Below are 25,583 nucleotides of genomic sequence, written 5' to 3' on the forward strand. Positions count from 1 at the left end.
CTCGGATCAGTGCCGTCAGGGTGCCCCTAAACGGCACTTGTTTTTACCTTCGTCCACTCTGCTAGTCACAGGACAGGAAGTGCATGGCTGGTGGTAACACGACACGTCTTTCTCTCTCTCTCCCCCTCTCCCTGTTTCTCTATAGGAACCTGTCGGACATCGACCAGGACGGCAAGCTGACGGCCGAGGAGTTCATCCTGGCCATGCACCTGATTGACATGGCCATGTCCGGCCTGCCCCTGCCCCCTATCCTGCCCCCAGACTTCATCCCCCCCACCTTTAGGTACAATCCACTGCCCCCTCTACTGTCTGGCAATGCCCCTTAACTCTACCTCTGTCTGCAGAGCATTGATACCGGCACTTACCTTAGAGAGTCTTGTCTAAAGATGCTTTATTGATCTTATTGCCCTTCACCACGGCCAGGGAATTTTTCCTTAACCCCGTGACCTGACCCGGAAAAACACTGGCTCCTATTGTTTTAACTATCAATCAGTCTATATTGATTCCATTAGGAGTTTTTCCTGGTCAAGTCACGCGGTCAGGAAAAACCCCTGGTCCTGCTCACCCATGCCCTATATGAGGTGCTGTAGGTTAGTGAGCTGCTCTGACTGTGGTCTGATGTCCGTCTCCAGGAGGGTACGTAGTGGTAGCGGGGTGTCTGTCACCAGCCTGCACTCCACTGACCAGCGGGTCCAAGAGGAGGCCGAAGAGGAGCAGGAGAGCGAGAAACAGAAGCTGGAGAAACGTAACCACTCTTAAATTCATAGACCGAGCTATGGGTGACTGACTGTCCATGGGCTCGAAGTGATAGATCTGAAGCTATGCAGTGTTTCTTTACAATTACGTTGTTAATGAACAATGGAGCAAAACGAGCTCACGTTTTGGGTGCGGTGCGTCAGTTGAACTAAACCAAAATGCTTGGGAGCTATGTTCTTCTCGAATCTATGGCTATGTATCATCAATTTTAAAGTCCAAAAATGTATGTACCAATCCCTTTAAACACACACCAAAACGCTCCTTTTTAAATATAAACCGGTATATAAAAATGGCCCCAGTTTTCCAAGAAATGCCCCTGAAAATTTGGCAACAGGGCAAAATATGTTCCCCATTTCTCTTTCTCTCTCTCTCGCTCTGACCCCTCCTATCTCTCTCTTTCTCTCTCCCCAAAGTGACTTTCGAGGACAGGAAGCGGGAGAACTTTGAGCGGGGCAACCTGGAGCTGGAGAAGCGTCGACAGGCCCTGCTTGAGCTGCAGCGCAAGGAGCAGGAGCGTCTGGCGGCGCTGGAGCGCGAGGAGCAGGAGAGGAAGGAGCGCGAGCGGCTCGAGCAGGAGCGGCGGCGGCAGCAGGAGCTGGAGAAGCAGCTGGAGAGGCAGAGGGAGATGGAGAGGCAGCGGGAGGAGGAAAGACGCAAGGAGATTGAGAGGAGAGAGGTGAGGAGAGGAGGTGGAAAGGGGGAGTAAGGAGGACAGCGAGGATAGATCAAGAGAGTGGGCTGGAGAGGTGATGTAAGGGGAAAGTGAAGAACACAGGAACCAATGCAGTGTGTGTATAGTAACAATTCTATTACGTTGTCTTTTTAAAATTTGTAAATTCATTCTCCTTATTGTGTTGCTTTAATGACAAGGGGAGACGGGTGTAGAGAAAAAGGTGGAAACGCGGGTTGAACCCAGGTCTCCGGCAGGAAGTTGAATATGTGCGCAGACCTGGAAGTGTTACCACTCGACCACGGCTGGCTCTGCACTATTTCTGCGTATACAGTATACCATTCCCTCTGTGTTTCCTCTGGCTAGGCGGCAAAGCGGGAGCTGGAGCGTCAGCGTCAGTTGGAGTGGGAGAGGAACCGCCGGCAGGAGCTGCTGACCCAGAGGAACCGAGAGCAGGAGAACATTGTCCTGCTCAAAGCCCGCAAGAAGACCCTGGAGTTAGAGCTGGAGGCACTGGTAAAGACAGAGACACACACACACACACACACATCATCATAACTGTCTTTACTTTGTTCTTTGGAAGAAAAGACAATAAGGTAGGATAATTAGTTTCACCCTCCCTCCCCAGAACGACAAGAAGAGCCAGCTGGAGGGCAAGCTGCAGGACATCCGCTTCCGCCTGTCTGCCCAGCGGCATGAGATCGAGAGCACCAACAAGACCCGCGAGGTCCGCATCGCTGAGATCACCCACCTCCAACAGCAGCTGCAGGTACGTACACACCTTGTGTAACACATACAGTCCCCTCCATAATTATTGGGACAGTGAAGCATTGTTTCTTCTTTTGGCTCTATACTCCAAAGGTTTGGATTTGAAATCAAACAATGACTATGAGGTTAAAGTGCAGACTGTCAGCTTTAATTTTGGGGACACATTCACTTGTATGTATATTAAAGTAGTCAAAGGTTAAGTAATTGGTCCCATATTCATAGCACGCAATGACTACATCAAGCTTGTGACTTCATATTTGTTCCATGCATTTTCTGTTTGTTTTGGTTGCGTTTCAGATTATTTTGTGCCCAATAAAAATGAATTGTGAATAATGTTGTGTACATTTAGTCACTTTTATTGTAAATAAGAACAGAATATGTTTCTAAACACTTATACATTCATGTGGATGCTACCATGATTACAGATAATCGTGAATAATGATAAGTGAGAAAGTTACAGACGCACTAATATCATACCCCCAAGACATGCTAACCTCTCACCATTACAATAACAGGGGAGGTTAGCATTTTATGTCATACCCCCAAGACATGCTAACCTCTCACCATTACAATAACAGGGGAGGTTAGTATTTTATATCATAACCCCCAAGACATGCTAACCTCTCACCATTACAATAACAGGGGAGGTTAGTATTTTATATCATAACCCCCAAGACATGCTAACCTCTCACCATTACAATAACAGGGGAGGTTAGTATTTTATATCATAACCCCCAAGACATGCTAACCTCTCACCATTACAATAACAGGGAAGGTTAGCACTTTATATCATACCCCCAAGACATGCTAACCCTCACCATTACAATAACAGGGGAGGTTAGCACTTTATATCATACCCCCAAGACATGCTAACCTCTCCCCATTACAATAACAGGGGAGGTTAGCACTTTATATCATACCCCCAAGACATGCTAACCCTCACCATTACAATAACAGGGGAGGTTAGCATTTTATATCATACCCCCAAGACATGCTAACCCTCACCATTACAATAACAGGAGACATGCTAACCTCTCACCATTACAATAACAGGGGAGTTTAGCATTTTGGGGGGGTATGATATTTAGGCGTCTAACTTTTTCACTCATCATTATTCACGGTTCATTCAGGACTATCCGTAGTGTATGGTAGCATCCACATTCATGTAGAAGTGTTTAGAAACATATTCTGTTCTTATTTACAATAAAAGGGACTCCAAAATGACACCATACATTATTCTAGAGCCAAAAGAAGATGAAATGATTCACTGTCCCAGTAAGTGTGCAAAGCTGTAACGGTATAGGATGGCTACTTTGAAGAATCTAAAATATATTTTGATTTCTTTAACACTTTTTTTGGTTAGTACATGATTCCATTTATGTTATTTCATAGTTTTGATGTCTTCACTATTATTTTACGCTGTAGAAAATAGTAAAAATAAAGAAAAACCCTTGAATGAGTAGGGGTGTCCAAACTTTTGACTGGTGCCTTGACTTTATCCACATTTTGTTACGTTACAGCCGTATTCTAAAATTGATTAAATAAATAAATAAATCTCAGCAATCTACCCACAATACCCCATAATGACAAAGTGAAAACAGGTCTTTAGAAATGTTAGCAAATCTTATTAAAAAAATCAAAAACAGAAATACCTTATTTGCATAAGTATTCAGACCCTTTCTCATGAGACTCGAAATTGAGCTCAGGTGCATCCTGTTTCAATTGATCATCCTTGATGTTTCTACAACTTGATTGGAGTTCACCTGTGGTAAATTCAATTGATTGGACATGATTTGGAAAGGCACACACCTATCTATATAAGGTCCCACAGTTGACAGTGCATGTCAGAGCAAAAACCAAGCCATGAGGTCGAAGGAATTGTCCGTAAAGCTCCGAGGCATGATTGTGTCGAGGCGCAGATCTGGGTAAGCTATTCCTCAGTAAAAGGCACATGACAACCTGCTCGGAGTCTGCCGAAAGGCACCTAAAGACTCTCAGACCACGAGAAACAAGATTCTCTGGCCTAATGAAACCAAAATTACTCTTTGGCCTGAATGCTAAGCGTCATGTCTGGAGGAAACCTGGCACCATCCCTAGGGTGAAGCATGGTGGTGGCAGCACCATGCTGTGGAGATGTTTTTCAGCAGCAGGGACTGGGAGACTATTCAGGATCGAGGCAAAGATGAACGGAGCAAACTACAAAGAGATCTGTGATGAATACCTGCTCCAGAGCGCTCTGGACCTCAGACTGGGGTGAAGGTTCACCTTCCAACAGCACAACAACCCTAAGCACACAGCCAAGACAATGAAGGAGTGGCTTCGGGACAAGTCTCTGAATGTCCTTGAGTGGCCCAGCCAGAGCCTGGACTTGAACCCGATTGAGCATCTCTGGAGAGACATTATGGTGCATATCCTCCACCCAAACCCTCTACAGATTAGGGATGTGACAAATAAAGTTTGATCTGATCATTAGCAAAGAGACAGAGCAGGCAGGCAGGCCAGCATGAGGGAGAGCGAGAGAGATGGAGAGATGGAGAGGTGGGGCAGGCTCGTATGTTTTTGTAATCTGCATCTCGCAATGTCTTACCTTGCAAATTCACCAAAGTAGCCTGAAGTTTGCCTCTTCCTCTCTGCCTTTATTTGAATTACACAACTTTCCCAGGCCTTTATAGCCTATGGACTATAACCCACAAAATAGTACTTTTTGTGATAACTGCACTGAGATTTTAATTAAGTGCTTTGTTTGTCTCCCCAAGGACTCTCAGCAGTGGCTCGGCAGGCTGATCCCTGACAAACAGTGTCTAAACGAACAACTCAAACAGGTTCAACAGAACAGCCTGCACAGTAAGTACTGCTTCCTCAGCTCCGCACATCTTTCTACAGAGACCGTCTCCCAGATCCCTGGTCAAAAGTAGTGCACTTTATAATATAGGTGTGGAAGTGCCCCCCACCTAGCGCCGCATCAAATAATCTGGCCTATTAGTTTTAATTGACAAACTGTTGCCTGAGGGGCCTTTGTAACCCACTTGCAAACAAAACTAAGGGAAATACTGACTGCCCTACTATACTTAAGCAATAAGACCAGAGGAGGTGTGGTATATGGCCAATATAAGTCCTTATGCACAACGCAGTGCGGAGTGCATGGATACAGCCATTAGCCGTGGTGTGTGTGTGTATAGGCCATCGACCACAAACCCCCTAGGTGCCTTATTGCTATTATAAACTGGTTACCAACGGAATTAGAACGGTCTGATATATCACGGCTTTCAGCCAATCAGCATTCAGGGCTCGAACCACCCGGTTTATAATAACCGATACGGCGCTTGCTCTCTGGGTCATATTCACTAGGCTCAAAATGAACGGGCCAAACGGGGAGGGGCTAGCCGAACTTGTCCAATAAGAAATGCTTGTTTTAGTTTTCTGCTGCAAAATAAAATTGCTACGCTGGGCACTAATAAATACAACCCCGTCCTTGTCCAGGAGACTCCCTGTCGTCGCTGCAGAAGGCGTTGGAGGTCAAGGAGTCTAGTCGGCAGCAGCTGAGAGAACAGCTTGACACCGTGGAGAGAGAGACCCGCTCCAAGCTGCTGGAGATAGATGCCTTCAACACCCAGCTCAAGGTAGTACTACTCACTAACCACTCATCTTACTAGGTTACAGACCAGGGCCCCGGTTTTCAAGGCTAAGTTCATCGTTAGAACCTTCATAGGAGGTTGTTTCTCAAAACCATTGGCATTCAAGTTTCACTTGAAAACGCTTGTTATTTACCGACTGCCCCAGACCACTCATAGAACAGCATAGTGCATCATTAGATGCTTTTTGTACCCTTCTGCGTCACTTTGTCACTCCGTGACCACAGCTAACTTCAGAAGGAAGTTGACTACAAAATAGAAAGTTGTCAACGGTTTGTCAATCGTTACAAACAAACGAAGGATAAAAATGCATTGAATGAACACCGAGATGACTGCATTAAAAGAAGATAAGTATAGGCTACTTAGGCGTATTGCCTATATTTCAATCATAAGCTATTCAAATCAATTTCATGTTCAATCAAGGAGTTCTATTTTGCAATGCTAATGTCTATAATTTTTGTCTCAATTTATTTCATGCTGTGTGACATGTGCGCAATGACGTACCAAATCTGTGATTTAGTGCATTATGATAGGGTTGGCATTAGAATAAACATCCTCAATATTTGCAGCCACATAGGGGATGATATCTCTCTAGGTGCAGATCTGTTGTCAGTATTGGGGAATAATTCTAATGCTAAAATAAGATTTGAAAGCAGAAACCTTGATCCGAGAGCAGCGCTGACTTTCTTTCATCTCGATCAGTATGCTCCAACGACGCGCTTATGGACATTCTCTGTACGTGGTGTTTTGGGGAAAGCATGTGACAATCTAAAGCCGTTTTATAGGAACGATGCCTCGTTAAAACATTATGGAAGCTTTAAGTTCCATCGCTATCGGGAACCCCGGCCCTGGTCTCTCCAACCCTGTTCCTGGAGAGCTATCCTCCTGTAGGTTTTCACTCCAACCCCAGTTGTGACTAGCCTGATTCAGCTTATCAACCAGCTACTTATTAGAATCTGGTGCTCTAGATTAGGGTTGGAGTTAACCTACAGGATGGTAGCTCTCCAGAAACAGGGTTAGAGTGCCCTGTCTCCTGTTCCCAGTGGATAGACCTATCCCACAGAGCACAGACAAGAAGTGACCAACAACAGTTCTTCTCATAGGGGCGAATCCTAACTACCACATAAGTCAAATTTTCACCGTGCATTGATTTCAATAAGAGACCAAATGAAAATCTGACTTATAAAATGGAAGTTAGGATTTGCCCCATGTGCTCAGTTTAACAGTTGATAGTGGACCATTTTAAAACACTGACTTCCAGAACTTTCTTTCTGCCTAATGATACCTTTGCATCTCTTTTGTGTGTGTGTGTTGGGGAGCCAAAACTGTCAGAGGGCTTGATGATTTGTGTGTCTGATGATCCCCCTTTTTTAATTTCAATGTGATTTCAGTCCTTTCTTTTCAGCCAAAACTGTGTTAATTGCTCCACATACCACATCAGGGCCCCAGCGTAGTGGAGTAGGGTTAAATTGCCTGTAGACTCTGATCTTGGGTCAGTTTTGGATTTGGGGAAGGGGAGCTGATCCTAGGTCTGTACCTAGGGGAAAACGTGGGGTTTTACACTGTTCTCTCACTGTATCTGACTGTTGCTCACTCTGTCGCCCCGCCCGCCATCCACCCTGAAACCCCCGTCTGGTCTGTGTGGCTTGGCTGACCTTTTCCCCATGCCCTCTGACCTCTGCCCTCGCCTGGCCTTCCAGTCTCTGGCTGTGTTCTATCAGGGCCACACTGCCCGGATAGAGGGCCTCCGTCTGGAGCTGCTGCTGGAGGAGCAGAGGGGGCGACAGGTAGTCCACTCACCAGCACTGCTGCCCACCGCAGGACACTCTAGAATAGTGCACCCCTCTGGAGAATAATAACCAATCAGAATAACTCAGTGTGCTGTTACTAAGCAGATTTGAAACCCTATGATAAAGAAGGAAGCTGCCTTACTAACTAACTAAGAAAGTTAGACCCATGTCACAATACAGGGCCAACCGGAACTGTACTGGGCTGGCTCAATTTCACATTGCCCTTTCAAAACACTGTTCCAGCAACTATGGTGGATGTGTAACCAGGCCTAGTGCAGTATGGTTCTGCTCAGCTGGGCTCAGTAATGTAATGGGTATGTTAGGCTCACCCTGTGTCTGTACCTGTGGTAGGCTGTGCTGTTTCCGAGCAGCGTGGCCCTCTTCCCCACAACATCCTGTGGGCTCAATCTGGGGAATCAAAAATGGTTAAGCTGTATGTGGGTTGCTATTGTTTGACGTCGGACACAGCCACGTGGGGCTGTTGGGCCACCTAACTCAAGGCGCCAGGTCAGGGCTAGGGGTTGAGTCTAATCTGGATGTTTACCTGGGTCGTGTTCATTAAGGACAACGCAATGGAAAACAAAAATGTGCTTTCCTTATTGGGCAGGTAGTCCCTCCCCTTTTCAGTCTGTTTCTTTCTTTTTGGTGCCTAATGAACACGACCTTGTTGTTGACTTCGGTGGCACTGCTGCTGTTCTATCTGACCCTTGACCCTGGGGTCCCTGTGTGTCTCTTTTCAGTCCGAGGGGGGCTCGGTGGACCAGATGCTGCTGGACTGTCTCTCGGCCCTCCTGGCCTGTTTGCAGCGTATAGACGTCTACCTGCAGGTGTCCCTACTGCCTCCCCTTCCTCCTCCTCTTCCTCCACGCCCTCCCCCCCGCGCTCCCCCACCCCAACCCCCTTACCACTCCTCTGCTTCCTTTGAAGTGCTGGTCAAAGCAAGCCATGCTGTCCTTCCGCTTGAGCGTCTTTAGCTTTAGCCTCGGTAGCCCTGCAGCGAGTTAATAAATGCCAGCCGCCGCTTCCCTCCTTTATCTGTCCTCTGGGTGGTGCTGGAGCATATCTCTCTCATTGCCTCCTCAACCCTCTAGACTAGGGCCCAATAAAAACACTAGCATACTATTTAGTATGCGTTGCCAAGACTAGAGTCAATTGGGTCACTCTAGGTAGTATGCAAGTGTATACTGGGACACAGCTCCGGTCAATGTTGTTAGCCACCATGTGCGTGAACCTGGTTGTTTGTCTATTTCACTTTATTAAATTGAATCAATGACAATTTTATATTTTTTGAGCTCCTTGACCACTTGAGCTTTAAGTTGTCAGGCTTTGTAGTTTTGGTTACGGTGAGAGGACAATATTTACCTATTTGGTATCCCCAAAAAACTTTTAAGACATACGCTTGTTGCGTTAGTAAACATCTGTAGAAAGCACAAAAACACTTCTCAAAAGACTCGTAAGGCACTCTGTCTTATTGGAAAGAAATGAAATGCCTTTGTTTAATTACATGGCAGGAGGACAAGATTAAAAACAGCACACTCGACCGACGCTTTGCGGCTGTACAGTCCTTCTACTGGGTGAGTGACCACTAGTCTTAGTGATGTATTTATTTAATAGTGAACTGTGGTGTAGGGCCTACTATTTTGGGAGACCAAATCCATACAGACATAGGCTAATTGAAGACTTGGTACAGTAAAGAAATATAGAACAAGGTAGTGAACAGGGTAATGTCATTTATCAGTAGATTGAGGCGATATGAAAATGATCCTCAATTTGTTACTGTGAGACTATTTAAAGAAATCTTCACAGTTGCTCAGTCAGTCGTGCATCTCTCACCATTTTAACCAAGTACTAAACAAATATTGCTTTCCTGAACGTACCTCACTCTCTCCAGCCCCATGTGTTGATGACACGCCAACTTAACATATGGGGGTGAAGCCTTTGGTTGCATGGTGTTGCATCTAATACTGATTAATGATCTTGATAGTAATTCATTCAGGAAAATCTAGTCCTCAGAAATGAATTCCCTGCTCAGACTGTATATTAAGACTTTCTTAACCCTTTAGAGACGATGGGTTTGAATTACACCTACCTATGATCCTTGTGAATTTCCCATTCAACTCTTTTGACTGATCTCCATATCAGGCTGTGTGCTTTTGAGAATCATAGTTTGGCTCAGATTTCTCCCAGAGCCATGAATGTTCTCTGTGATTGGTTGGTACCACTTGGCTTTAACCAGTAGTGTTTCCATTTGGCGCTCAACCACAGCAGAGAGAATTTGCCCCTAGATGCTGATCATAGATCAGTTTTGCATTTTCCCCTACTAGGTTAAGGTTAGGATTGGGGGAGATGAAGCTGATCCTAGATCTGTACCTAAGGGAAACTTCACCCCGGAGCGCTGAAACACTGCAATCTTCCAGTTCCAGTGGTGTCAGTGTTGCCGTAGTAACCCAGGGCTTGTTTAACCCTCCCTCAGTGGTTCATGTGCAGCACTCGCCAGACTCCGAGAGCTGTCCAACTCCCATGAACGCACTGTGGTGGCGGCCATGTTTTGTGCAAGTGTGTCCGCCCCAAAAATCCAACTGACACCTACATTTCAGTAGTAGAAGTAGCCCAGCATTAATTGGAGAAAACACCGAGATGAGATTAAATGGAAGGAAGCAGTAGACTAAACACAGACTTTACATCTGGTAACTGAGCCCGGCTGGGATCATAATGGCGCTTACAGGGCACAAAATGGCTGACGCCTCACTGTGATGTGAGTGTTGTGTTGAGTCCCGGCGACCCCGCCCACACTTTCCCCTCACCGGTCCTCCTCTATCCCACGCTGCCTTGCAGGAGCTCCGAGAGATCCACAGCAAGCAGCAGAGGCAAAAGCAGAAGGATCACCTGGAGGGAGAAATCAACATCCACGCCATCGCCCAGGAGAGGGCCAAGTCCGCCGAGCTCACAGACGGAAGGTGTGTGTGTGTTTGCGCACAGGACACCATATGTGTGAGCGAGCTGCTCCTATGTCCGCTCATTCTGTATGGGTTACGCGGATGCAGCCCCATCACTGTGATCCAGTCATTTTAGAGGTTACCTCTTAACACCCCCTTTCCTCTCCCCAGGTTGTCTGCCACTGACGAGGGCCTGGCGTGGCGAGATGAGGGCACGGTGGAGGCCCCCACCCCACCCGCCCAGCCCTGGATGAAGCGCGTGAGTGAGGAGGAGGGGCGCACTAAGAAGGACATGCAGGACAAACTCAACCAGCTCTTCATGCAGCAGCCTGAACCAGGGAAACTCGTGAACCAGAGCCCTTGGCCCACGGGCGGTACGTGTCAAAAATAAAATGTATAACAGAGAAGCCTTGAAAGAGCGTGCATACAGTAGAACCTCAGATTTACAAATCCTTCGATTTCTGGACTGACCAGGGGCAATGTCGAACTGGGACAATTAAATCAGACAACCAAAATGTGTGCTGTAGGTATCTGAATAAATTATTAGGAAATGCATGTAGATTCAATTCACACAATTCAAATGTTCTGTGAAGTTTTAATGCCGTTTTTAAGTAGTCTCGAGTATTTCAGTGTTCCCGAATGACATCCATTCCAAACATTTTCAAATCTCAGAGGTCCTACTGTAGACGTTCTAAGAACGTTTGGATGTGCCTGGTTCTGTGGGTGAGAGAGAAAGATGTGACCCTGTCCTGTGTTCCTAACTCCCTTCCTCGTCTCCTCCCTGCAGACAAGATCCCGGTGACTGGGTTCAACCAGGACAAGGTCAAGGTGGTCTTCTACCGGGCGCTGTACCCCTTTGATGCCCGCAGTCACGATGAGATCACCATCACCCCCGGAGACATTGTCATGGTGAGAGGCAAGCTGTCAATCACTCCTGCCAAGCACCATTTGTGTGTATGTTATGGAGGTTTATGTAAAGTGATTAGTCTATATGAACCAGGAAGTGTGTGGTTGAGTGTAGAGGTCAACCGATTATGATTTTTCAACGGCGATTACTATTATGGGAGGATCAAAACAAGCAGATACCGATTAATCGAACAATTTTAAATATATTTGTAATAATGACAATTACAACAATACTGAATGAACAATGAACCCTTTTTATTTTAACTTAATATAATACATAAATAAAATCAATTTAGTCTCAAATAAATAATGAAACATGTTCAATTTGGTTTAAATAACGCAAAAACAAAGTGTTGGAGAAGAAAGTAAAAGTGCAATATGTGCCATGTAAAAAAAGCTAACGTTTAAGTTCCTTGCTCAGAACATGACAACATATGAAAGCTGGTGGTTCCTTTTAACAGGAGTCTTCAATATTCCCAGTTAAGAAGTTTTAGGTTGTAGTTATTATAGGAATTATGACGCATCGACTATTTCTCTCTCTACCATTTGTATTTCATATACCTTTGACTATTGGATGTTCTTATAGGCACTTTAGTATTGCCAGCCTAGGCTCAGGAGTTGATAGGCTTGAAGTCATAAACAGTGCTGTGCCTCAAGCATTCCTAAGAGCTGCTCGCAAACACAGTAAAGTGCTGTTTGAATGAATGCTTACGAGCCTGCTGCTGCCTACCACCGCACAGTCGGACTGCTCTATCGAATATCAAATCATAGACTTAATTATAATAAACACACAGAAATACGAGCCATTGGTCATTAATATGGTCAAATCCGGAAACAATCTTTTCGAAAACAAAACGTTTATTCTTTCAGTGAAATACGGAACCATTCCGTATTTTGTCGAACAGGTGGTAACCCGAAGTCTAAATATTGCTGTTACATTGTACAACCTTCAATGTTATGTCATAATTATGTAAAATTCTGGCAAATGAATTACGGTCTTTGTTAGGAAGAAAGAAACATAGTTCGCAACGAGCCAGGTGGCCCAAACTGCTGCATATACCCTGACTCTGCTTGCACTGACCGCAAGAAAAGTGACACAATTTCCCTAGTTAATATTGCCTGCTAACATGCATTTATTTTAACTAAATATGTAGGTTTAAAAAAATATACTTGTGTATTGATTTTAAGAAAGGCATTGATGTTTATGGTTAGGTACAAAAGAATGTGTTTTTTTCGCGAATGCGCTTTTGTTAAATCATCACTCGTTTGGCGAAGTTGAATTAGGCTGTGATTCAATGATAAATTAACAGGCACCGCATTGATTATATGCATCAACCATGTGTAGTTAACTAGTGATTATGTGAAGATTGATTTGTTTTTTTATAAGACATGTTTAATGCAAGCTAGCAACTTACCTTGGCTCCTTGCAGCCCCAAGATCCTATTGATGCTGCACTCGCGTAACAGGTGGTCAGCCTGCCGCGCAGTTTCCTCATGGATTGCAATGTAATAGGCCGTAATCGGCCTCCAAAAAGGCAAATTACCGATTTGTTATATGAACTCGATATCGGCCCCAATTAATCGGCCATGCCGACCCTTAGTTGAGTGTGTGTCTGCCTGCATGCGTGCATGTGAGTATTAACTTTTGCCTCCTGACTCTCTCCCGACTTTGCTCACTCTACCTGAAGGTGAAAGGGGAGTGGGTAAGTTCAGGTCCACTGTCTAATCAGCTGCTCACTTGTGATCCCAACACCTGCTTTCATTGGTCCATCTCATGTGTCCATCTCAACTGCTGTCATCTCTTCATAAGCGCTTAAAGAATTTAACCGTTGGGTTGCATGTTTGTGGTTGTATATCCGTTATATGGTCAGTATACTCGGAGGATACACACTTGTTCCCAAAGGGCATATGATTATACATCTATACAAGCGTGCCTCTACGTTGGTTACTGGAAAAAGCATTTTGTAAGCTGCAGAGAATGAGACGATCATACAGACACATTTGATCCCATTTCACCAACTACTCTTTCAACAAAGCAGTCCCAAAGCCATCCACTGTCATTCTTATTCTCTCAGCTTCTCTTCATGACCATCTGTATGCTTGGAAAGGAAGCGGTGATATGCAACTTGTCTTGTGAATCGCAAACATCCATTCCAAAAGTGGTCCAACCACTGTTGTATGTTTTAAATAAGGAATAACCACACATGGCTGGGCAACCCCAGTCCACAGGATTTATTGTAATTATTCTTAATTTAATTTGTTTCCCCACAATTTATCAATCTAATCCTGTGTTGGCTCATCACTATCTTGGTCCAGACTACTCGCCTTTTCTGTCAGTCAGAGTTGGGGTCCATTCAATTTCAACTCAGTCAATTCAGGAATTTCCCCATTGCTTTTCAGCAAAGCTTTTCAGTACATGTTCCTAATTTGAAATAGAATTGATCCTAACCCTGCTGTCAGCTATGAGCCTGTAGCTGGTTAAAGTAAAAGGTCCAATGGATAGTGTGATCCCTGAGGACTGGGGTTGTGGGTTGTTCTTGTTATAGAAATATAATTACTAGAAGGTACACTCAATATGGCCCACCTGGCCCACCCGGTCCACTCATCCCAGCATGACTTAAATGAGAATATCCGTTCTATTCATTTGAGTCATTTCTATAGTCTTCTTTGGCTCTGTAGTGCTATGATGGTGAGCTGATCTTTGACCTTCGCCCCCCAGGTGGACGAGTCCCAGACAGGTGAGCCAGGCTGGCTGGGCGGCGAGCTGAAGGGGAAGACGGGCTGGTTCCCTGCCAACTACGCAGAGAAGATCCCAGAAACCGAGGTTCCCATGAGCCTGCGGGCCAGTGCTGCCACCACGGGCGCTGCGCCCAAACTGGCCTCACGGCTCACACCCACCGCCGTCTCCACCACACCCACGCCACCCAGCCAGCCAATGGCAACCCCTCCCCCGGCAACAGCTCCCCCTGCCCCCGGGCCCTGCCCTGGTCCTGGTCCCGCCTCTTCCTCCTCCTCTGCATCTAGTAACTGGGCAGATTTCAGCACCACGTGAGTGACAGCTCCAACCCTTCCTCTCACACAGCACTCAATACATTAAAATGCAATACAAGTGTTTTTCAGTCATAGTCTTACCTACACCAGGTTATTAATTGAAGAGAAGTCAGAGTTTGAGTTGGTAAACTCTGTGTGCCTCTCTCTGCTCAGATGGCCGTCCACCAGCTCTGTAGAGAAGACTGAGACTGGGGAGAGCTGGGACGCTTGGCCCACCCAGCCATCTCTCTCTGTGCCCAGTGCCGGGCCCGGGGGCCAGCTGCGCCAGCGCTCTGCCTTCACACCCGCCACCCTCACTGGCTCCTCTCCGTCTCCCGTCCTGGGACAGGTACAGTCGTTTTTAAAATGTATATATATTTTTTTACCCTTTTATTTCAAAAGAGGGAGTCACATTGAGACCGAGGTCTCTTTTACAAATGAGCCCTGCAACATGCAAAAATTAAATTAAATACAAAGTACACACATCAGTCAAATAATAGTAATAATAATACATTTGATTGTAACACTCAGTTTAGATGACTCTGAGGAGCACAGGAGCACATCACCTAGGCCTAGCAGGAGAATGATATTGACTCTACCTGAAGCAGTGCGGTTGTACTGCCAGATGAATGAAGAGCAGGACTTAGAAACAGCACATAGAGGTTCTGTAGTACTTCCCTTCCTTCTCTCCCACTCTTCCTCTCCCACTCCCCATTCCTTTCTCTCGCTCTCTGTTTCACCCCCCTCTCTCTTCCTCCATCTCTCAGGGGGAGAAGGTGGAGGGCTTGCAGGCCCAGGCGCTGTACCCGTGGCGGGCCAAGAAGGACAACCACCTCAACTTCAATAAGAGCCACGTGATCACAGTGCTGGAGCAGCAGGACATGTGGTGGTTCGGCGAGGTGCAGGGCCAGCGGGGCTGGTTCCCCAAGTCCTACGTCAAGCTCATCTCTGGCCCCGTACGCAAGTCCATGAGGTGAGGAGAATGAGGATGAAACTGTCCCTCCCCATACTCATTATTGGAGTATTATTATTAATCAAAACGATTATTTATATACAGTGGGGAGAACAAGTATTTGATACACTACCGATTTTGCAGGTTTTCCTACTTACAAAGCATGTAGAGGTCTGTCATTTTTAATCATAGGTACACTTCAACTGTGAGAGACGGAATCTAATACAAAAACCCAGAAAATCACATATAGTTATAGTAATGTATTTTTATTCAACCCTTAGGGCAGACAAAATTGATTCACTGTTTAACGGATTTTCCCCCAGAAAAGTGAGGCGAGCGAGCAAAAAAAACAAAACATTCAGTGTATAAGGAATAACAAACAGTACTTTACCACATTATATGGACATGAACAATAGGAGAAATATTCCATTTCAGACTGATTTTCAGATTATTGTTGTTAATTCACAAGTTAACATTAATGAACATTATTTTGATGAATAATAGAATGCAGTATTCTATCTATTCTATAATAGAATGCAGTATTGAGAGAAAGTCATGTATTATCAGTTCATTAATCTACTTAAATCAAATGTTATTGGTCACATACGTGATTAGCAGATGTTATTGCTGGTGTAGTGAAATGCTTGTGCTTCTAGCTCCGACAGTGCAGAAATATCTAACAAGTAATATCTAACAAATTACTCAACATATACCCAATACACACACATCTAAGTAGGAATTAATTAAGTCTATATACATATGGACGAGCGATGTCAGAGCGGAACGGACTAAGATACAGTCAAATAGTATAGAATAACAGTATATACATATGAGATGAGTAATGCCAGATATGTAAACATTATTAAAGTGACTAGTGTTACATTCCTTAAAGTGGCCAGTGATTCCTAGTCTATGCCAATAGGCAGCAGCCTCTAATGTGTTAGCGATGTCTGTTTAACAGTCTGATGGCCTTGAGATAGAAGCTGTTTTTCAGTCTCTCGGTCCCAGCTTTCATGCACCTGTACTGACCTCACCTTCTGGATGGTAGCGGGGTGAACAGACAGTGGCTCGAGTGGTTGATGTCCTTGATGATCTTTTTGGCCTTCCTGTGACATCGGGTGCTGTAGGTGTCCTGGAGTGCGGGTAGTTTGCCCCCGGTAATGCATTGGGCAGACTGCACCACCGCAAGGCTTTCAAGAGGGTGGTGCAGTCTGCCTAATGCATTATCACAGTTGCCATACCAGGCGGTGATACAGCCCCAACAGGATGCTTTAAATTGTGCATCTGTAAAAAATTGTGAGGGTTTTAGGTGACAAGCCAAATTTCTTTAGCTTCCTGAGGTTGAAGAGGTGTTGTTGCGCTGCCTTCACCACTATTTGTGTGGGTGGTCCATTTCAGTTTGTCAGTGATGTGTACACCAAGGAGCTTGAAGCTTTCCACCTCCCGTCGATGTAGATAGGGGGGTGCACGATCATCTCCTTTGTTTTGTTGACGTTGAGTGAGAGGTTGTTTTCCAGGCACCACACTCCCAGAGCCTACAACTATTGTGTTGTCTGCAAACTTGATGATTGAGTTGGAGGAGTGCATGGCCACGCAGTCATGGGTGAACAGGGAGTACAGGAGGGGGCTGAGCACGCAACCTTGTGGGGCCCCAGTGTTGAGGATCAGCGGAGTGGAGGTGATGTTTCCTACCTTCACCACCTGGGGGCAGCCCGTCAGGCAGTCCAGGACCCAGTTGCACAGGGTGGGGTTCAGACCCAGTTGCACAGGGCAGGGTTCAGACCCAGGTCCTCAAGCTTAATGATGAGCTTGGAGGGTACTATTGTGTTGAATGATGAGCTATAGTCAATAAACAGCATTCATACATAGGTATTCCTGTTGTCCAGATGGGATAGGGCAGAGTGATGGCGATTGCATCATCTGTGGATCTATTGGGGCAGTAAGCAAATTGAAGTGGGTCTAGGGTGGCAGGTAAGGTAGAGGTGATATGATCCTTGACTAGTCTCTCAAAGCAGGTGAGTGCTACAGGGCGATAGTCCATTTGGTTCAGTTACCTTTGACTTCTTGGGTACAGGAATAATGGTGGCCATCTTGAAGCATGTGGGGACAGCAGACTGGGATAGGGAGGGATTGAATACTTAATTGTTTTGCCTAAAAAATTAAAGAATGATTGACAATAAATAATTGTAATCAAATTAAAATATTGATGCATAATAATGAGTTCATTACCTGAATGCATCTCTATAGCCTAGGCGTTAGGTCTAATCATATTTGTATGAATATTTTTGCTATCATAGACTAGGCCTTGTAGAAAGAGGGTCAATCAAGTTAGGTCGGCCAAATTTAACGTAGCATTGGAAAAAAGAAGCACAAAACATAAATCCAGACAGTATAGCCTATCGTCAACAAAATATTTTTGTTTATAACTTGCACAATTGGAAGCATCAATCTATATACAGTTGAAGTTGGAAGTTTACATACACCTTAGCCAAATACATTTTAAACTCAGTTTTTCACAATTCCTGACATTTATTCTTGGTAAAAATGCCCTGTCTTAGGTCAGTTAGGATCACCTCTTTATTTTAAGAATATGAAATGTCAGAATAATAGTAGAGAGAATGATTTATTTCAGCTTTTATTTCTTTCATCACATTCCCAGTGGGTCAGAAGTTTACATACACTCAATTAGTATTTTGTAGCATTGCCTTTAAATTGTTTAACTTTGGTCAAACTTTTCGGGTAGCCTTCCGCAAGCTTCCCACTTTTCGGGTAGCCTTCCGCAAGCTTCCCACAGTAAGTTGGGTGAATTTTGGCCCATTCCTCCTGACAGAGCAGGTGTAACTGAGTCAGGTTTGTAGGCCTACTTGCTCGCACACGCTTTTTCAGTTCTGCCCATACATTTTCTATAGGATTGAGGTCAGGGCTTTGTGATGGCCACTCCAATACGTTGTCTTTAAGCAATTTTGCCACAACTTTGGAAGTATGCTTGGGGTCATTGTCCATTTGGAAGACCCATTTGCGACCAAGCTTTAACTTCCTGATTGATGTCTTGAGATGTTGCGTCAATATATCCACATTGTTTTCCTTCCTCATGATGCCATCTATTTTGTGAAGTGCATCAGTCCCTCCTGCAGCAAAGCACCCCCACAACATGATGCTGCCACCCCCGTGCTTCACAGTTGGGATTGTGTTCTTCGGCTTGCAAGCCTCCCCCTTTTTCCTCCAAACATAACAATGGTCATTATGGCCAAACAGTTATATTTTTGTTTCATCAGACCAGAGGACATTTCTCCAAAAAGTATGATCTTTGTCCCCATGTGCAGTTGCAAACCGTAGTCTGGCTTTTTATGGTGGTTTTGGAGCAGTGGCTTCTTCCTTGCTGAGCGGCCTTTCAGGTTATGTCGATATCGGACTCATTTTACTGTGGATATAGATTATTTTGTACCTGTTTCCTTCAGCATCTTCACAAGGTCCTTTGCTCTTGTTCTGGGATTGATTTGCACTTTTCGCACCAAAGTACGTTCATCTCTAGGAGACAGAACGCGTCTCCTTCCTGAGAGGTATGATGGCTGCGTGGTCCCATGGTGTTTATACTTGCGTACTGTTGTTTGTACAGATGAACGTGGTACCTTCAGCTGTTTGGCAATTGCTCCCAAGGATGAACCAGACTTGTGGAGGTCTACAATTTGTTTTCGGAGGTCTTGGCTGGTTTCTTCTTTTTTTTCTTCTCCATGATGTCAATGCAAAGAGGCACTGAGTTTGAAGGTAGGCCTTGAAATACATCCACAGGTACACCTCCAATTGACTCAAATGATGTCGATTAGCCTATCAGAAGCTTCTAAAGCCATGACGTAATTTTCTGGAATTTTCCAAGCTGTTTAAAGGCACAGTCAACTGTATGTAAACTTCTGACCCACTGGAATTGTGATACAGTGAATTATAAGTGAAATAATCTGTCTGTAAACAATTGTTGGAAAAACTACTTGTGTCATGCAGGAAGTAGATGTCCTAACCGACTTGCCAAAACTATAGTTTGTTGACAAGAAATTTGTGGAGTGGTTTATAAATGAGTTTTAATGACTCCAACCTAAGCGTATGTAAACTTCTGACTTCAACTGTAGATCAAGCGTGACTAAATTCAAGCCCAGTAACCTTGTTCACCACATCCTCCTTCTATTGTCTCGTCTGGCTGCCACGAAAAGCCCACACCTGCGGATCTGCACAAAGTGTGTCCGTGCCACTGGCAATGTACTTTGCTGGACACGCTACCTGTTCTCGGCGGCGCATCATCACTTCAAACGCATTCCGTCATGGTGTTATCGATTAGCCTACTACTACTGGTAGTACCAGTAAAATGTAAGTTATGAATCGCAAATCACCATACAGCTGACACACTTCGATTTCATCAATCATTTTGACTTCAATTTGGTTGTCCAAAATACGATCCGCTTGCGCTGCGTATTTTCTGATGAATGCCCTGATTTCTGGCCAGTCAATTGGTAAAATAACGTTGTTGTTTCGTCTATTACTCGCTTCTAATAGATCTGAAAATGATGCAATAACCATGAATTTAACCGACTGTTTGTTTATAGTGAGGGACGTCCCACGTTTAACCTGGACACATAAATTAGTAGGAATTTGTGCTGGCTTCAGCCATGACTGTATGAGAGAGAAATGAAACATCTGCACGTCGCCTGCAGGTGCGAGCGTGTGTGTTTCACTGTCCAATCCGAGGCTTGAACATGATCTGAGCGTGTGATCTGAGAACTGTTTGGTCTGTTGGGCATCAACTTGGGAAAGCCTCAAGGGAGAGCGGACAGTTCATTATAAACATATATTGGCCAAAATATAACACATCTGATTTAGATTTTATTGTGGTGTGGAGAAAATTCAGGCGGGGCATCCGTTAAACAGTAATTCAACTTTGTCCGGCCTTTTCAACCAGGAAAGACGCTTGAGGTTAAAAACCTATTTTGCGTGGGTGACCTGGTCAGCAGGATAGATTGCAGTAGGGCTGCTCAACCATCTTCCTGGACATCTAGGTTTTCAGTCCAACCCTAAACTAGCATACCTGATTCCGCTAGTTAAGGTCTTGTTGAGCAACTAATAAGTAGAATCAGGTATGTTCAATTCGGGTTGGACTACAAGACGGTAGATCTCCAGGAAGAGGTTTGGGCAGCCCTGGACTACAGACTTCAGCCAACTTTAGAGTAAATCCCAACTACTATTGCTTGATATTGTCTATGAGGGAGCAACATGGCTGCCATGGAATGACGTGACATCATTATGTTTTTTTATTGAAACCTCAATGGCCAAGTTCTCTGTGTACGGCTTTAGTCCCTCCCCCTTTTAGAATGTATTGTTATATTATCCACTGGCTTGGCTGTCTGAGTGATTGTTTGCCCTCTCTCTGGTGCAGCATTGAGTCTGGCTCGTCCGACAGCCCCCCGATCATGAAGAGACCCACCCCGTCCCCTACCAAGTCCATGGACCCAGGAGAAGGTGGGTGATGGCCCTAGACACACGCGCACACACACACACAGCTCAGCATACGCTTGGAATCCCTTGAGGTGAAACTGCCACGTCCGTGTGCAATATTACAAATACAAATAAATGACTTCAAACAATGAACGCTGTTGTTTTTTTTCTCTGACATCATTGTATTTCATTGCATGTGCGATTGAACAGCAGAGTATGTTCTACGATTAGTTTTTTACCGTGACGCTGGACGCTCATGTCCTTTTGGATAAGCTCAACAAAACAATAACAAATACGCCTGGGGCAACCAATGGCACCGTTTCACCTATCATCGGATCTAGGCTTTAAATTACACTTTCTCTCAGGCTATGTTCCACACCATATATACAATATAAAACAGAACAATTACACCAGAGTTTATCATGGAACACAGTATGTTCCTGTTACTCTACCCATTTTAGATTAAATCCTGTGTAAAACACAACTAAAAAAAGTATATAAACAGACCCTGTTGCTCAGATGTTGTGTTTTCCCAGAATACATAGCCATGTACACCTACGAGAGCAATGAGCAGGGCGACCTGACCTTCCAGCAGGGCGACGTCATCGTGGTCACCAAGAAGGAGGGCGACTGGTGGACGGGCGTGGTCTCAGGCAAGACGGGGGTATTCCCTTCCAACTACGTCAAACCCAAGGACTCTGAGGTAACTTCTAGAAAACAGCCTTTGCGTGGCGATTCATAAGCTCTGCGATGCAGTCCTGTTTGTCTGATCAGCTCTCCCAGTAAAACCAAAGTGCTCTCCTTTAAAAAATGAATACAAATATTTGAGTTTTCTTTTTTAGGTTTCAGACAGCTAAAACAACAGTATACATAGAAAAATATACTTTATATATTCCAAAGCGCTCTCCTAACATTAGCGAACGTTCACGGTGAACATAAAACAAATGGAGTATGTTAGTTGGCCAGCGTTGGCTAACGTTTCACGGAACTGTGTGCCTTGTTTAACTCCCAGTAAAACCAGAGCTCTCGGTCTTCCCTCTAGGGACTGGGACCCGCAGGGAAGACTGGAAGCCTGGGGAAGAAGCCCGAGATAGCCCAGGTCATCGCCCCGTACACGGCAACGGGGGCCGAGCAGCTCACCCTGGCGCCCGGCCAGCTCATCCTCATCAGGAAGAAGAACCCGGGGGGCTGGTGGGAAGGGGAGCTGCAGGTTGGAGGACCATCTCTCAACACTACTCACCACAAACCAACAACACTTTCTTGAAATATCGTAGTAGATGTTTAAATACTAAGTTGTATTAATACGTGGACTTAGATGTGCCAATAACTGTCTTAATATATAGTACTAATATACAAGGTGATATGGTAATTTATACATAGACAGTGATGTAGAAATTACAATACAGTAATGTAGATTCATTGTCATCCACACATTTACTTTAAAAACAAGTAAAAGGGACTGTTTCTAACTGTTAAAATTCTTGCTCTGCCCCTGTGGCCTCTCTCATACTCACAAGTCCTCTCATTGGTCCAGGCCCGGGGAAAGAAGCGGCAGATTGGCTGGTTCCCGGCCAACTACGTGAAGCTCCTGAGCCCCAGCACCAGTAAGACCACGCCCACAGAACCCACACCCCCCAAGCTGCCAATGCCCAGTGCAGGTAGGGGCCAGGAGCAGGGATCTGACGGGGGCCCGCCAGGGCCTTGGGGCCCCTCCTTGACTCAACATATGACGGGTACTAACACGGTGCAGACATTCTCTGTGTACTTTCATGTTATAGTAGCGTCCTTGATAATAACATTCTTTCCTGTCAAAATAAAAAATGTTCAAGTTATAGTAACGTTCTTTACAAGAACATTCTTTCATGTTAAAATAACATTCTTGATAATTACATTATTTTGTGTTATAATAACATTATTTGCAAGAACATTCTGTCATGTTATAATAACATTCTTGATAATTACATTATTTTGTGTTATAATAACATTCTTTACAAGAACATTCTTTCATGTTATTATAACATTCTTGACAATGACACTATTTTGCGTTATAATAACATTCTTTACAAGAACATTCTGTCATATTATTAGTAACAGAGGACTGTGTTGTGCAGTGAGTAAACCCCTAGCCCCCTACACCCCTAGTCTCCTGTGTGGATCTGAGGGGATTGGATAGGTATAATTCATTTGGTAGCAGCTCTACCTTGCCCTCTGATAAGCTATACGTAGAATTGTCTCCATAGTGGCCTATATAATACCCATTCCAATCCTCTCAGATCCTAAACAAGAGTTTTTTTGGGGGGGGTTTGGTCGACATTGCCGACTGATTTGATCTACAAATCGCCTTTTTTGCTTCATTAATATCGAATAATTATTAGATCAGTCGGTAACAAAATACCCACAAAGTATCACACCGCCTTTTGTCCCTTTTCTCTTGTGTTGTATGACTAACCCTTCACTTGTATCTGTATGTGTGTCTCCAGCAGTGTGTCAGGTGATTGGCATGTACGACTACATGGCGCAGAATGATGACGAGCTGCCCTTTGGGAAGGGCCAGATCATCAATGTGCTGAGCAGGGAAGACCCTGATTGGTGGAAAGGCGAGTTGAACGGTTCCGTGGGCCTCTTCCCCTCCAACTACGTCAAACTGACCACCGACACAGACCCCAGCCAACAATGTGAGTGCACACACTACTACTAAAGTCTACCTCTCTGTCACACCCAGCAGTTTGAGTACATACTGAACCCTTTCTCACACACACAGTCACATATACACACACACACACACAGTCACATACATACTCACAACCCAGCACGGGTCATAACGAGTACTGTGACTACATTCCTTCCTCTCTCTTCCACACACTCACACACCAACACGGGTGAAAACGAGTACTGTGATTACATTCCTTCCTCTCTCTTACACACACACACACACACTGATGTGGACTCCTGCTTTGTATAGACGTGATCTTTCTTCTATCCTCTCACTCTCTTCGAAACCTAATTCATTTCAACTAAAACCCCTGGAAACCTCTGGAATCTAATCAAAAGGGACAGTGTTTGACAAGGGTACAATCTATAGTCAACTGATCATACTGATACCTATGGGCCCCCTCTTTGAAGACGTTTCAGATCATGTACCATCCTCAGTTGAATAGAGGTGTGTGTCTGTATGTACAGTCCCTCCTCACTAACATCTCCCTCAATGTCCTGTAGACGCCCCCTCCTCCCCCACATCCCTCATGCATATACTGTACCATGGTTAGACTCCACCTCATCTGTTATGCTGCACGCTGTGTGTCGTCTCGTGAACTCGTCCGCCACCGACGTCCATTTAGTTCTGCACGCTCGTGTATTTGCATATTTTTCTTTCTTTTGTTGTTGGTTTGTTTCCTTTTTTGGTTTGCGTTTTTTGCTTATGTGCTGTGTTCTCCTCCTCTTTCTAGGACTCATATGTTGCCCATTCCCACTCAGCATTGAAAGTCCTCAAAGAGACCCACTATCCCCTAAACACTGCCCCCGCGGGATGATGGGAGATGCAGCCACCCCGATCATGTGACTGCCACATGATTACCACCTGGCCTTGTGGGCTAGAAGAGTCAAGCTGCAGAGAGCAGGCCGCATATTCGAACTGTTAGACGCATTCGCCAAAATTGCCAAGCAGCTTCCTTATCCTACACCGTTTATTCTTTTAAACAATATACTTAACCAAATTAAACATTTATTATTAATCGAAACATTTCAATGTTTTTTTTAGGAAATTGAAAAAAAATAACTACTTGGAAGTGATCATATGAATGGGAGACTGGATAGTGGGTCCTTTTGTGGCTTTCTGTGAACTCAGATTTTTTTTGGGTAGATTTAGACATTCTGCTTTTATCATTCTGCTTTTTTTTATCAGCGCACCACGGATTTGGTCTATTTATTTAAAAAATAAATTACTAATGAGTCAAATGGCTTCCTTTTGACGTTAAACTTTTCCCTCCCCTCCCTTACTAACCCCTCCCCCATCCGACCCACAGCTCCACAGAAAGACCCACTATTCATGACACACAGCATCAGACAGGCCCCCCAAACAACCGGGGCCTGGCCCGAAAGACAACCCCAAGCCCCTTCCCCCTTCAGTTTGCAGATCTGAAGGAAACGGGATCGGTTGTAACCACATTGCTTACGTCTTACAGATCTGCACAAACACGAAGGGTTATATGGGAATGGGTGGTGGGTTGGTTGTCCGACTGGGCCCGGGATTGGTTCATCATGAGCACCCTGTCTAATGGACTAGTCTAGGGGTTCAAAGGTCACCGAAACACACATGGGTCACGTTATAGGATGGAGGGAGAGCTTATTACATTTACTGTAGCTTACATCCAGACCACCCCTGCCCCAAAGCCAGCTCATACAGTGGACAGAGAAGCTGTCTGTCAAACCTATGGGCGGGACCGAACCTGTCAATTCATCCACTCGCATCTAGCTGTGTTTTTTTATGTTCATACTAAACGTTCTTTGGACGAGTCTTGTTGTTTGGAGGTGCTGGGGTGTTTACTTTGTGCTGTGGCGTTTTGTGAAACGGGGTTATGATCGTCGCAAACCAAATAATGCACAGCCGCCACAAGTGGAGTGGGGATGGTACACACACAGTATGCACAGGCTTGTAATTGTGTGATTT

The 25,583-nt window shown here is 44.9% G+C and overlaps 1 protein-coding gene across 7 annotated transcripts in view; it reads left to right on the forward strand.

Annotated features, from left to right (window-relative positions):
* The window catches only part of itsn1 (intersectin 1 (SH3 domain protein)), a 62,248-nt gene that overhangs the window by 28,849 nt on the left and 7,816 nt on the right, over positions 1 to 25,583 (forward strand). For 2 of the 7 annotated variants that reach the window (XM_021608902.2, XM_021608904.2), the window contains 20 exons: positions 146 to 283; positions 633 to 745; positions 1,170 to 1,432; positions 1,793 to 1,942; positions 2,055 to 2,195; positions 4,951 to 5,038; positions 5,675 to 5,814; positions 7,527 to 7,613; positions 10,452 to 10,573; positions 10,724 to 10,926; positions 11,340 to 11,461; positions 13,146 to 13,160; positions 14,177 to 14,505; positions 14,662 to 14,836; positions 15,255 to 15,460; positions 20,859 to 20,941; positions 21,454 to 21,620; positions 21,960 to 22,127; positions 22,452 to 22,650; positions 23,398 to 23,592. In XM_021608902.2, the coding sequence (XP_021464577.2) occupies positions 146 to 283; positions 633 to 745; positions 1,170 to 1,432; positions 1,793 to 1,942; positions 2,055 to 2,195; positions 4,951 to 5,038; positions 5,675 to 5,814; positions 7,527 to 7,613; positions 10,452 to 10,573; positions 10,724 to 10,926; positions 11,340 to 11,461; positions 13,146 to 13,160; positions 14,177 to 14,505; positions 14,662 to 14,836; positions 15,255 to 15,460; positions 20,859 to 20,941; positions 21,454 to 21,620; positions 21,960 to 22,127; positions 22,452 to 22,650; positions 23,398 to 23,592 (3,104 nt within the window). Of the gene's footprint in view, positions 1 to 145; positions 284 to 632; positions 746 to 1,169; positions 1,433 to 1,792; positions 1,943 to 2,054; positions 2,196 to 4,950; positions 5,039 to 5,674; positions 5,815 to 7,526; positions 7,614 to 9,127; positions 9,191 to 10,451; positions 10,574 to 10,723; positions 10,927 to 11,339; positions 11,462 to 13,145; positions 13,161 to 14,176; positions 14,506 to 14,661; positions 14,837 to 15,254; positions 15,461 to 20,858; positions 20,942 to 21,453; positions 21,621 to 21,959; positions 22,128 to 22,451; positions 22,651 to 23,397; positions 23,593 to 25,583 lie in introns of all 7 variants that reach the window. The other 5 variants (XM_021608908.2, XM_021608907.2, XM_021608905.2 and 2 more) reach the window with 5 other exon arrangements.

This window comes from Oncorhynchus mykiss, chromosome 7 (genome assembly GCF_013265735.2).
Source record: "Oncorhynchus mykiss isolate Arlee chromosome 7, USDA_OmykA_1.1, whole genome shotgun sequence".
Classification (NCBI taxonomy): Eukaryota; Metazoa; Chordata; class Actinopteri; order Salmoniformes; family Salmonidae; genus Oncorhynchus; species Oncorhynchus mykiss.